Consider the following 14,261-nt stretch of genomic DNA (forward strand, 5'->3'; position numbering starts at 1 on the left):
AGGCCTGTCTCTCCCAGCCCCAGCTTCTCTCTTTCTCTGCCAGGCATGCTCAGGGTGTCCCTACCGTGAATGGGACAGAGTGAGTGTTGTCGTCAAGGAGCTCACAGTTGCTCCCTGTGTTCCTCCAGGGATGCTGGATCCCAGCTAAGGCATGAAATTGTGGATATAAATGTTTTTCTCTACCTATTCGCAAGACTTCTAATGTAGGTACCTTATTACATTACACAGACTCAAGGAAGGTGAAGGGCTATTCACCATTGCAGTCAGGACTAGAAATATTCCTCTTTGAGGTGAGGCAAGCCATGAAGACACCATGATATCCCAGTAGATACCCAACAGACAGAGCCTGCAATTCAGTCTTGTTCCACTTGACGCTGTATTTAACTGTGGGCATGACAGCCTATATAGGGCTCACATTTAGATGGTTTTTCTCCACATTATTTGATAACTTCATAACATTTTTTTTTAAGATGGGGTCTCAGTCACCCAGGTTGAAGTGATACGGAGTCACCCAGGCTGGAGTGGATATGATCTTGGCTCACTGCAATCTCCGCCTCCTGCGTTCAAGTGATGATTCTCCTGCCTCAGCCTCCTGAGTAGCTGGGATTACAGGTGTGTGCCACCACGTCCAACTAATTTTTGTATTTTTAGTATAGATGGGGTTTCACCATGTTGGCCAGGCTGGTCTCGAAATTCTGACCTCAGGTGATCCACCTGCCTCAGCTTCCCAAAGTGCTGAGATTACAGGCGTGAGCCACTGTGCCTGGCCTGATAACTTCATAACATCTTAAAAATCGATGTCAATGACTTTGTTTTAAAGCTATATTATTATGTGAGCATATTTGGTACCTTTGTATAAAACCCTTTATTAAGAGGCTCTCTGGAGGTGGTAGCAGGACCAGGGCTAATAGATGTGGCTGTGGAAGTAAATATTATCTCCCTGGGTTCTTCTCCATGCAACCTTGAGCACATCACTTAGAAGGCCCCAGCATCAGGCCGGGTATGGTGGCTCACGCCTATAATTCCAGCACTTTGGGAGGCCAAGGCAGGCAAATCACCTGAGGTTGGGAATTCGAGATCAGCCTGGCCAACATATAGTGAAACCCGTCTCTACTAAAAAATACAAAAATTAGCTGGGCATGGTGGCACACACCTATAATCCCAGCTACTTGGGAGGCTGAGGCAGGAGAATCACTTGAACCCGGGAGGTGGAGGTTGCAGTGAGCTGAAATTGGGTCACCCTACTCCAACCTGGGAGACAGAGCAAGACACTCTCTCAAAAAAAAAAAAAAAAAAAAAAAGGAGACCCCAGCATCCTCATCAGTAAAATGTTGCTGACCATTCCCCACCTTGCAGGTTCAGTGTGAAAATTTGAGAAATGATATTTGGTTTGGTTGGCTATGAAATACAATGAAATAGTTTACACAGGCAGGCTTTGGCATCTGATTGCAAAGGTTCAAATCCTACCTCTACTCTTCGTAGCAGCATGTTTGTTCATTCATTCAACAAACGTGAGCATCGATTCCTGGTCTTCATGCTGGGAATGCAGCAGGGAACCACAAGGGCAAGGTCTCTGCCCTTGTAGTTGGAAGGGAGATGTGAGTAAGCAAAGACACAAATGAATATACAATGTTGAGAAGGGATAGGTGCAATGGAAACAAAGGCCGGGGGGTGGGGCATGGAGTGGGGAGTAGAGTGGGCCATGAGAGTGCCATTTACCCTGCATGGTTGGGAAAGGCTTCTCTGCTGGGATATTGGAGTAGGGGGCCTGCAGGGAGAGGGAGGGTGTGAGCCACAGAGACAGCCAGGGAGAGAGCATTCCTGGCAAAGGGAAGAGGAACTTCCAGCCCTGAGGCAGAGCATGCTTGGTGGGTTCAGCATATATTTTTTCAATGTTTTTTGCCCCCCTCTGCTTGGAAAGACTCATGCCTCTCGTACCCCAGGTCCTGCCAGAGTGCTCTTCCCTCTGCTTAGAACTTTCCCTCCCTCCCTCTAGTTGGCAGAGGCTTTGGGTTTCAATTAAACCTTGCATGTTCCAGGAGGCTTCCCTGATGGTCCCCAGTGGAAGTAGGCAGTCTTCCTGTGTATTGCTGTACTTGCCCTCTCATTAGCACTGCGTGCACTGCAACTTCTCCCTGTGAACCATTAGGTACAAGGAGGCCAAGGCTGTGTCTCTCTTATTCTGAGCTGTAGATCATTTAATGCCTTTAATGCTTCTTTGTGGGTGAGTAGATGGATGGATGAATAGATGAGTGGATAGAAACATGCATGCTAGTGAAATTTCCTTCCAACAGGATTTGATAAGACTATTTCAGAATATTGGTTGAAATATGAAGTGCCACACAACTCTTTTATGCTGAGACCATGGATTTCATCAAGAGAAGTCCCCAAGGGAGAATATGTTATTAAAATTTTAGAACTTTAAAATTGGAAGAAACCCTTTTCATCATTTAAATATCCTCAATTAACAGAGGAAGCTGAGGACCAAAGAGATGAAGTAACTTTGCTAAAGTCACCCAGTTTCTTTTGGTTAGGGCTGGAACTGGTAGCCTGGTATTTGGATTCTCTAGCGTTGGATTTCAGAGTGTGCTGGGCACCATCTACTTCTAGGATCCCAGGATCCAAACACTGAATGGATCATGGATCCATTGACGGAAGGAGCTGTGCAGGGGTGGGAGGGACTGCTAGGCTGTGTTCTTGAGGTGAGTGTTTTTAGATGTGATGCATTTTGTGGGAAGGAAATCACTACTTTATGTATATGGCTTCTAAACCCTTCAGCCCAGCTGAATACTTTAAAAAATTATTTATGTTTTTTAGATTCAGGGGATACATGTGCAGTTTTCTTACACAGCCAGTGGAATACGTCTAAAGAATTTAAATTTCTGGTCAAATAATGCTCTGACCAGTTTGGCAGACTTTTTTTTTTTTTTTCCTATCCATAGAGTCCCAAAGTAGCAAGCTTGATTTGAAAATAAATTATTAGTAAACATTTGAAAATGTGAAACAAATTATTCCCCAAACACTTAGCTCCTTCTTTCAAATACACACTTGAAAAATGCTAAGAATCTATTCTGCGAGAACGCTTGAATCTCTCCCTAAATCATAACACGGGTAAACTTAGCGAAATATTTTTACAATTTTATTAGAGGTTTTAATTCACTGCTTTATCTATCTCTGTTAGACTGCAAAATAGCTTTAAATATTCAAGTGGTAATTAATGAATCTTTTATGTTGCAAATCAAACATTTTTCATCTGTGCACTGGTGGAGTAGCGGTGAGGAAGGATTTAAAGTCATTGTTACCCCCTCTTCCACACTGGTGACCAGCGTCTACGTTATGTTTTGGGGAAAGTGGGCTTGTATTCCCTACCCAGTGGGGCGAATGTTTAGTGTGGTTGATGTCTGCTGTCTTTCGGGAGGTCAGGATTTCTTGACATGTTTCTTGCCAGAGACATTCCCGAGTAGATGGAAAGTCTTTGAATGTGGAATTTTTGCTTGAGTGCAAAATAATAAAAAGCATGTGTATGTTTAAAAAAAAAAAAAAAAGGATCAGCTTAATGGCAAAAGAGCATTGGCTTACATTAATATTCTATTACAGTAAAAACTTCTATTTAATAAATTTTCTCCAGACTTTTTTCCTCCAGAATCTCACATATTTTTCTAAGTGGCATGCCAACCTAAAGTAAGTATATATGATACATTTGATTTATGTTAAGTCAATAGCGTGCAAAAGCCATTTAAAATTGTATTTTATAAACCCAAGGAAACACGTATAGTATCCTATATTGAAAAGGGGAAAAAGGGTTAGCTTTTCAGGGGCTGAAATGCCTTGTAAATATTATTCTATTTAGAAGATATTTTTAAAATGCGGCGTTTTACGTCAAATAGTAAGAAAGCAAGTCTGAAATCCTGCAATTTAGTTTAAAACCCAAAATCAAGCTGGTATTAAAGACTTCACATAAGAAAATAGTTTTCCTTTTCTCTGTCACTAATGAGAAATGAGCCAGTGAAAGCAGCCCTTGAGAACTTTCACAAAGGACTGACAAATTCTTGATTGGATGCCATATCGGCCACCCTGTGCTGTTCTATGGCCCTAATTAATACTGGGCTTGGTGACATTTATGTATCAGAGCAATAAGCTAAACAGGAAACAATTTATGTCACCTAAAGCTTTTTAACAAATCGATGCAACTATTTGTAATTGCTTGTTTCACAAGATTAAAAGTGCTAAGGCCTGATCTTTGCCCACGGATTTGTGGTCAACATGACCTGTGCTTCCGTTGTTTAAAAAAAAAAGAAAGAAAGAAAGAGTTGGTGATCAGCACCGACTTCCATCAAGTAATCCATATTGCTAATATTTCTGGAATTTTAATGTAGTTACAATTTATAGCCGATCAAATGTGGTTACCTAAATTGCTGTTGCTAGTAGACAGTTTAACTGTCTTTATTAATTACAGTATAATTTAATGTTTGAGTACCGGCACTTGTGTTGGTCATTTTTACAGCTCGAGCAGTTATCTTCCTTATGACGAACCATTTTAGCATTTTCAATGGAAATTTGCTAATATGATGAGTGATAAAAATGTCACATGCTGGTAAATAATGATTATTGCTTTGGCTGAAATTAATTCTTGAAAGGCCGGTTACCTTCAAATTAACATTTTAACTTGAAGCTTGTCTTTTTCCCTTCACAATATTTTCAATATAAACCAAAAAAAAAAAAAAAAAAAAAAAGGACCGTTGATAATTTCAAATGTGTGTATATAGGTATTTTGGTACTAGGCATTGAATGTCATTTTACAATCAAAGTGGAAATAAGACAACATTGGGTTTTGTTATTTTAAAAAATAAAATACCGTTTAAAAATAAATATAAGTAGGTTATATCTAGAGATGGTGTTCTAATCCAAATATTGTCCCACAGTTAAAACCGTGTTTTTGTATGTAACTTAATTTCCCTCCAATGTGAATTTTGTCTTAAACCTTTCATCAGTCAATTCCTTAAATGAAGGTTTGAGACACCCAACTTCACACTATTTGAATAAAGGATACTTTTATTTGATTCAGCTACAATGAAGATGAAAGATAAATTGTGATTACTACCCTACACATAAATATGTAATATCATCAAAGACAAAAATCTAATAAGAAAGACTAATTATACTTTGTTTTTATCTCTTTTGGGGGGGAGGGAGAGGTGGTTACTATTATGAAGCTGCCTGTGTTGGTGTGAAATTAGTCTTAAGAGTTTTATGTTCTTTATATAAAGGCGCCTATTTATAAGAAGAGCCAATATTTTGGGTTTGCTGCCTCGTTTATGAGAGTGACAAGCCTGAAATAAATATGTAAAAGAGTGTTCCTGCTTGAGAACAATTCCTGAAATATAAGTTAAAATGTACTATGCCTCAACCAGCAAAATCTTCACTAACATATAGTCATACTTGGTTTAGGTCCTCCAGCTTATTAAAAGAAGTATCTGTACATTTTTAAATTTTACTAAATGTATATGCTGTAAGCAGTATTTAGGTTTAAGCCTGGTAACGACAGGAATTTGAATTAACCCTAAGATTATAGTCTCAATAGCCAGGTGAGAATTAAAGGTTCAAATGTTTTGCTAATTATGAGACTATGGGATTTCTAGATAGGGCATAATTGTTAATTCAAAGAGGACACTAGTTTGCAACTTAATAGCAAAATCTATTTGTTAAAAAAACACACACAGACGACACATACACACAACCTTCCTAATACATATGGGCTTTTCAAAACAATGCTGGGAAAGAATGTTCACTTGTATCCTCAGCATCGGTGGGTGTTTTGCAGAATAAAGACTGGGAGGTTAATTTTCAAGTCATCCTTTGCCCTGCATTATGTGCTCTGCATTATATATGTAATGGTTTTATGTTACCATGGTTTGGCCACTTAAAATACTGCTTTCATACTGGCAATTTAATTTTTACTGAAAGATGATGCTCAAATTCATTAATCCTAGGGAGGATATATACTATAGAGTAATATTAAAAAGAAACAGCAAATTTCCTAAACGCATGTAATTTTTTTTTTTTTAAATCTCAAAATTAAGATGGTTTTTCTGGAATATTTAGGTACTGAAGTTCTGTTTTCTTCAATGAATATAATTATCTAGCATACTTTTGATAGAATATTTTTATAAAATCGTTTGTTCTAATCTAAGCATTTATCATTATATGCAAAGAGATTTCTTGATGAGAATATTATAGACGGTGCATGTTTTTGACATTAGCATTTTATTTGGATGACTAATCTTGCAGATGTGAAATTTTAATGAATTATTCATGAAATTTCCTTCCTCTGAAATTTTAGTTTGTTCTTAATGCTAGTTATTAAACATTTTGTTTTTCTTTATAAAATTTGATGAAAAAAATAAGGGTGTGCTTCCCCAAGAGAAAAGATAGCATCTCTTGCACTTTTTTTTTTAACTTCCCAATTCTCTAAGTGGATACTTTCACTTGGAAATCCTGAGGGTAAGAGCTTCAGCCTTCCCTGATGATGAAAGCTTTCAGTGAAGATTGATTTTAATTCTGCATTGGAAGCAGCTGGTGATAAACTTAAGGCATATGCCTAACATACAATATCAGCAGGTCAGAAAGGGAAACAAACTTAGGCTGTGGCGACTTTTACTACCAGTGTGAACAACCAGCATTTTTATTGCATTTGAGAATGCTATAATGTCAGTCATTAGTACTGACTACACAACATTTTTTTTATTGTCTGTATCCGCAGACATGGAATGATGGAATTACAGTTGATGTCAAGGAATGAGTTTCTTTTATGCCTTATCAAAACAAAACAAAACAAAAAAATTCTTGTTACTGGCAGCACATATACATGAAGCACCATGCTCACAGTCCAGACTGTATCATCTTCATCAAGGCTTATGGGTAGCAGAGATTGCATGAGCTACATTGGGCCCAAGAAATGCCTTCAGCATTGTAAATCTGATTCTCAGGATAAAAAAGCAAAACTGACTTTGAAGACATCCAAAATCTCAGAAGGCTATGTCATTAACCAAAAGGTACCCAAAAGATTCAAAATCTGAGTAAGCACACTCTTCTTTGTGCCTTTGGAAACGGAGCTCAGCTGGAATGTGGAAAAGAGAGAAAATATTTTCCAACTGTTTTTTTTTTTCATGAGGAAAAAAAAAAAAAAAAAGCTAGTGATTTACAGCATATCTTGGGTTAAGAATCCAAGGTTTTCTTTACTAGGTCTGACGGGATGCTGGGGATGGTGTTAGAGCTGTCCAAAGGTGGCAGGGCTGGCGGTAACTCTTCATGTATGTACATAAGCCTTGATACTCCATTTTGCGGCTGGTCCAAGGTGGCAGCCTTACTCATCTTACAAGACAGACTCTAGGGACAGGTAGGTTGGATCCTCATTCCTGACAGTGCATTTGTCTGACACACGGGACTACCTCCCTAATGTATGCTTTTCTTTGAGAAAAAAAGTAACAAATTTTCTTTACATCTTGGCACCTTGTAAAGTTTTTTTTTTTTTTTTATACAAAAGTTCAATAGTTTTGACACTCCCCATTGTTAATCACTACTTCACTGATAAACTTGGAAAAGTGTGACCCTGGAATTTCATCATGCAAAATATTTACTGCAGCAGGAGAAAACATTTTTTAAACAACATTTTTTTTTTTCTTTTCAAATGTATGAACTTGTTTAAGATAGCCAGAAAGGCAGTGGTAGGATAAACACAACGGATAGGAATGTATCAAAAAACAGATTAACACACACGCACACGTGCGCGGGCGCGCGCGCGCGCACACACACACACACACACACAAAACCTGTACAAAATGCTCCAATCAATGAGAACAGAAAAAAAAGAAATCTTCAACTATGTTACAATTTAAAAGCAGAAAAAAAAAGTTAGGGAGTTTCTCCCTCCCACATGTCAGGAAATGTCATCCAATATTCTTAAAGCAAGGATAACTAAATAAAATACATGTGCAGCATATTCTGCAATTCCATTACATACAGTAGTTTTTTTTCCAAAGCTATTTTTTTTTAGTATCGTTAATATAAAGCAGTTGCACAAAAAGCAAAGGTGTTTTGACAAACAGGTGTATGCATTTATTCCTTTTTAGGAACAATATCTAAAAAAAGAACCGCCCTCTGCCCTCCCCCAAAAAAGACAAAGATTCACACAGACACATCGGGATATATGTACAACATAATAAACCCCATCCTAAAGAAGCAACTGGGATAACCCCCAGGGGATACAGAATCGGAATTGTAAAAATCATAGTGAAGTTTGCTTGCTGTAAAGCCTGAGAATTTTTTTTTTCAGTTGGTTCTTCTGCAAGGCTGTGATACCTGCAAAGATATGTAAAATCTAATTTTTCTTTTTTTTTTTTTTTTGCTACAGTCTTTAGACTAAGCATGCAAGACATACGACTAAGTGCAACTGAGTGAAATGTTTTTTTTTTTTTTAATTTTAATCATTCCCTAAAGGTTTGAACTGAGGTATGCGTACTAACAGTTTCTCATGCTGTTATCTTTACTCATGTCTAGCTACACATGCTGAGAATGAACTAATCTACCAGATTTTTATCCTCTTTTGAATACCAAACTAACCAGCAACCACTCAGTTTAGAAGCACAGGGCCCCCTTCCCATGACCCTGTCTGGCTACTGCCTGCACATCATGAAGCTGCCTGGAAAAGTTTTTTTTTTTTTTTTTTTTTTTTTTTTTTTTTTTTAAAGTCTTGCGTGACCACAGACTGCCCTTTATACAGAAAGCAGAGTGAAGCTTCAAAAGTAACTGCCAGAGAAGTTTTTGTACCAAGCTTATGAGTGGATGGGAGTGTTACTTTTCTTTAAATGAAAAATGCTGACCAAAGCCTAATCGGAAAAAAAGGAAAAATTAAAAAAACAAACTGAAGGATATATGCCAAGATAAACCAAAATTAATACAGTGATCACAGCACAGTTCTTAAACAAAAGTGGCATACAATCTAAAAACATCTCTTCTTCTAGAAATATTATTATGTGATCTAGTTCAATTATGGAAGCTTTTCTGTTCTGACTCTAAACTGTCTCCTTTATTGGATACTCTAAATTGCAGTGGCATACATTCATTTTTTTTGAGATGGGACTGCCTTCCTTCTGTAGCTCCTTTAATATTGTGTCCTATTTTTATCTGCAGTAGTCCCATAAAATCTCTTTAAGAGAATGAGTTTTGGTCTCTGTAGAGGTGCACAAAAAGAAAAAGGAAAAATACTAGAAAAAAGTAACAACTTTGGTTCGATTATCTACTTGGTCTTCTAAATTTACGATGAAGGAGCAGTTCTCTTTCTCAGGTTGCAATAGCCTATCGCTTGTCATTTGCCTCTAAATTCTTTTGCCTCCTTTGATCAACAATAAGAGGATATTTGGCTTCATCAGATAAAGCATAAAACAGAGAACATAATTTACCTTTGTGTAATATCTTTGGTAATTTTAGAAAAAAAGGTACAAAGAATATAAATTAAGCTTCGAAAGGCTCTCAAACTAAAAAAAAACTATAGTCCTATATAAATAAATGACAGGAAGGTGGGTGCAGAGTGGAAGTGTGGAGGGGTTCTAAGGACTGAGGTTGTACTGACCTGTAACCATCACATTCTGCATACCATGTTTGGGACCCCCAAAGCCCAGGGCCTAATGATATCTTCTATGAGTTTTTGTGATACTGGGTTGGTGACATAATATTGCATAACAAACTGCAGTACCAAATTTGCATATTTGAAATTGACACTTTAGCATTTGCTGAATTCAGTCCTCATTAACTCCCTTAACAAGTTCAATCTGAAATCGAATTTGCATTCAAACCGTTTAATGCCACCAAGTAGGTTTGAACTAATGTATAAACTCAGTGCCGCTGCCACCCCTACTTTCAGGGCAGCTGCTCAGGGAAACCGGGGTTTTGGCCATTTTGCAAACAAAACCAACCCACACTCGTTATCACAGAGGGCCCAAGGCCCATGGCAACTTGGTTCCACAAGGGAGAGCCTTCCAAGGCCATATTGTCAGTCTAATTACTATTAGTTTTCTTAATTTTTTTTTCAGTGCTGCCTATGTTTCCTTGTGCTGGTAGAATGTGGTGGCATTTATTAAGAATGATGGTTGCTGCCAAAAAAAAAAAAAAAAAAAAATTCCAAAACACCCCTCCCCCAGCCACCCCCAATACTGCTGCGTGGAATGAATCGGCATTGTTCCTAGAGTATGTCTCTCTCTCTTTTTTTTTTTCTGTCATTCATTCTCTTTCTGGCAGGACGTCACGTCTGTGTGAGAGGGCCTTCATGTGTAGAGTGCAGCATTTGGGACCTTTTTGAAAAAGACCAAAACGGAATGTTTTCTGACTTTAGAGAAACATGGTGATGTCTGAAGGAAGATGGAATGAGTGACAGAAAGCTACAAACGAGAAATGACATTCAGCTTTGTATAATAAAAACACCTATTAACATTCATCACAAGGTACAGAAAACTTTAAGCCTCCAAGAGGCCATCGGCCCAAATGGAGGCCTGAGGTCAGAACTTAAAATGGTATAGTAGAAGAAAAAAAAAAAAAGCAATACATTAAAAAGTTTGGGATAATTATTTTTTAACCCCTCCCCCCAATACACACACAAAGGCCTTCCCCATCCCAACTGGAAGCAAAAAAAAAAAAAAAAAAAAAAAAAAAAAAAAAAAAATGGAGTAAAGGCAGTGATAATCAACATGCAGTACTGTGCAAATAGGTCGTCCATTGGAATCCTTAAATCCTGGGCAAAGGCTTGGTCTGCAGCTTAGGTGCACAAGCTCCGTCGGGCGTCCTCAGTGTCCAACGTTGGCAGGACTGCAGTTCAAAGTCTGCTGCTAAAAGTGAATCAGTTTAGCAAATTTACAACACTGATGTTGACGGTTAAGAGAGGAAAATCCCAAGTACCAAACAAGTCCATCCAATGCACAGAGTACAAATTCCTTTTTTCAACAAAAAGTAGAAAAATCAAAAATACTCCCAAATGGGGTTCTTGATGGCACTAAGAGTTAACACATTTCAGAGTTGTCAAAATGTAGTGAAAATCCTCCAGACTGTACAACAAATGGAGAACAATTTCACTGCTAACTTTTGACGTGTTTTGTCTTGTTTTTTCCTTTTTCCAATCTTCACTCTCGGGGTTGGCCCGCCCCGATATTCACTCCATGTCCTCGTTTACTGGTTCATCTTCGTAATCTCTGTCATGGTCAAAATCTGGACTGTGGTTGGCTGTTGTCACTAAGGACAGGGGCCCTTCAGCTTCCTCTGGATCGAGGGGCTCTTCTTTGACGTGTACAGGATGCCTGGAATAAATATGCAGAGGTTCAGTGAGGGTACTTCCCAGCCCACTGCAGCTCAGGTGCACTGAAAAGTTTGGGGCAACAGAAAAGCCTCACTGTAGAACTAGAACTCTGTCCAGTATTGTCGCCTTTAGCCACACGTGGCTCTTTAAATTGAAATGAACGAAATCTTACTACAATTTAAAATTCAGTTTCTGAGTTGTGTTAGCTGCGTTTGACATGTTCAAAGGTCCCATGTGACTAGCGGTTAATTCTGGCCAGCACAGAGACAGAACATTTGCATCACTGCATAAAGTTCTCTTGGGTAGTGCTGCTCTGAGTCACTAGTCTCTGGACAGGGGCGGGCCTCTCCTCCCTGGTGGCATTTCTCATACTTTGATGCACGCTGCAGTCACCTGTGGGCCTTGCTGAAATGCAGTGTGTGATGCAGGATTGGGGTGGGGCCTGAGACTCTGCATCTCTAACAAGCTCCTAGGTGATGCTGCTGGTCCTAGAACCACACTTTGAGTACCAGACAACAGGTCCCATAGTGGCATCCTGGGTGGATGAATACTGATCTTCAAATAATTACATGAAGTAAGAATCTGTGATGCAACGGCAGTTTGTGGGGACCACTGAGCAGAGGAGGCTGGGCTAATCATGGCTTGCTGTGTGTTCTGCTTTGCTAGTTAACATGCAGAACCTGTGAAAGAACTCTCCAGAGGACGACCCGAAGCGAGGTTCTATCATTAATCAACTTCAAGCAAACACAGCAAAGAGACACCATGATACATGCTTGAAACTCCAAATTAATGCATATTTTTACAAACTGTCAATAAGGCAAGAAAAGCCCTGCCAGGAAACACAAATGGAGAGGAAAAGGCTCGCTCAACACAACAATATGATAAGAAAGCAGAGCCCCAGTCAGAATAATAACGCTGTCAGCTGTAAACAAGGCAAAACATGAGGCCCGGCTGGTAGCAGCCACTGGGATGCGTGTGGTTGCGATGAGATCTGCCAACTTTCTCATTATGGACCAGCGCATGGTTCACCCGAGGGGACTGGGGTGATCACACAAAACCACTCGGATAACAATTGAGAAATGTTGTTCGTAAATCATATTTACAACTGATCCTTTACAAATACAAATAACTTTCTGTTGCAGGGCCTTTTGATATGGAAAAGAACCATTCAAGTTAAAACGGTCCCATCTCTGGGACAGGCTGCAGAAGGGAAGATTTTTAAACTGACATTATCAAGTATTAGTAATAAGAGGTGGTAATGGGGATGGTTGCCTTCCTAAATAATTAATGCTGTATGCAAACCCCAAAGGCCCCTTGAACCATTTAAAAACAAACAGAGGAGTGTTTTGGACTGCCCTTGAAGACAGGAACCTTCAGAATCCATTGACTCTAAAATCAGCACAGTCTAGAGAGAGCATTTGGTTGGGCTAGATGTTAGATAAATAACTTTACAAAATAATTCCTTTATTCTTAAAAACTATTTGCAGAACAAAAGATAGCAAAGTTGCATTATATTACATTTTATGTATGGCTCTCCATCTATTTTATTCATTATTTATTTATTGAGACAATTGTGCTCTGTCACCCAGGCCGGAGTGCAGTGGCAGGATCTCGGCTCACTGCAACCTCCACCTCCCAAAGCTCAAGCAATTCTGGCTCAGCCTCCCAAGTAGCTGGGATTATAGGGGCCCACCATCACACCTGGCTAACTTTTGTATTTTTAGTAAAGATGAGGTTTCACCATGTTGGTGAGGCTGGTCTTGAATTCCTGACCTCAAGTGATCCACCCGCCTCGGCCTCCCAAAGTGCTAGGATTACAGGTGCGAGACACCATGGCTGGCCGGATATTTTTATTTAAGAGAAACAGTTGTACATCAGTGCAAGGAAGGCTGCATGGGGAGTCACCCTCCCAGTAGTCTGTATTAAGCATTATGGATGGGGATTTTTTTTTTAAATGGCCGCATTAGTGTGTCAGCAGTAAGAATTAGGACTGGCTGCATAATTTTGGAAGCCCAGTGCAAAATGACAATCTGGGGTCCTTGGCTCAAAAATTACAATTTCAAGACAGAAATGGCATTAAAACAAGTGCATACCAGGTGTGGTGGTGTGTGCCTGTGGTCCAAGTTATTTGGGAGGCTAAGGTAGGGTGATCACTTGAGCCCAGGAGTTCAAGTCTAGCCTGGGTGATACAGTAAGATCCCCATCCCTAAATATAAAGGTAATGAAAAGAACACATAAAACCAAGTGCAAGTGTCCTTTTAGGCATGAGATCCTGTGTGACTGCATGTCACACTTGTGAACCAGCTTTGCTAGGATACCCTACATTCTTTTAGGAAGAATTAGGTATACTGATTATTCCTTAAACACAAACCCTTAGTTAAGGCCAGTTTTCTTATTTTTTGCCAATCTCTTTCCATTTGGGGTCATATTTTTAAATATTGTAAATTCAGCAGGAATGCTATTTTTTAAATTTTCCTAGCTTTACAATTTATAATGTTTATGGCTAGATGAGATTCCACTGTGTTGACTTATGTCAGTTTCTGAATACTAGGCATTTTAGGATCATCTTTTTTCTTTCTCTTTTACTGTTTGTATAATGCAATGACCATTTTTATCCATTAATCTTTCTACTCTACTTCTGCTGATTTACCTCCTTAGGATAAATTTCTAAGAATGGAATTGTTAGAGCAAAGGCCAAAACATCTTTATGGTTCCTGTGATTTATTGTGATATTAACTTCCAAAAGGGCTATCAATTTAAACTCAATCTCATCAGCAGCAAGCATTATTTGTAAAAAATATTTTGTTGCTTAGCAGGTATAAATACCTTAAATTGTGTTTCTCAGATTACTGACAAGGGTGAACATTTCCTAATGTTTGTTTCAAACTTTCATTGTTGAGAAATTTATGTTTTAGCTATA

At 38.8% G+C, this 14,261-nt stretch overlaps 1 protein-coding gene across 7 annotated transcripts in view; it reads right to left on the reverse strand.

The window, feature by feature from the left end:
* Positions 1 to 6,658: 6,658 nt before the first annotated feature.
* Positions 6,659 to 14,261, reverse strand: part of FOXP1 (forkhead box P1) — a 579,361-nt gene continuing 571,758 nt past the window's right edge. For 5 of the 7 annotated variants that reach the window (XM_011971180.1, XM_011971199.1, XM_011971190.1 and 2 more), the window contains one exon: positions 6,660 to 11,342. In XM_011971180.1, the coding sequence (XP_011826570.1) occupies positions 11,198 to 11,342 (145 nt within the window). In that variant the 3' untranslated portion in view covers positions 6,660 to 11,197. Of the gene's footprint in view, positions 11,343 to 14,261 lie in introns of all 7 variants that reach the window. The other 2 variants (XM_011971157.1, XM_011971164.1) reach the window with 1 other exon arrangement.

Source organism: Mandrillus leucophaeus, unplaced genomic scaffold (genome assembly GCF_000951045.1).
Source record: "Mandrillus leucophaeus isolate KB7577 unplaced genomic scaffold, Mleu.le_1.0 Scaffold121, whole genome shotgun sequence".
NCBI lineage: Eukaryota > Metazoa > Chordata > Mammalia > Primates > Cercopithecidae > Mandrillus > Mandrillus leucophaeus.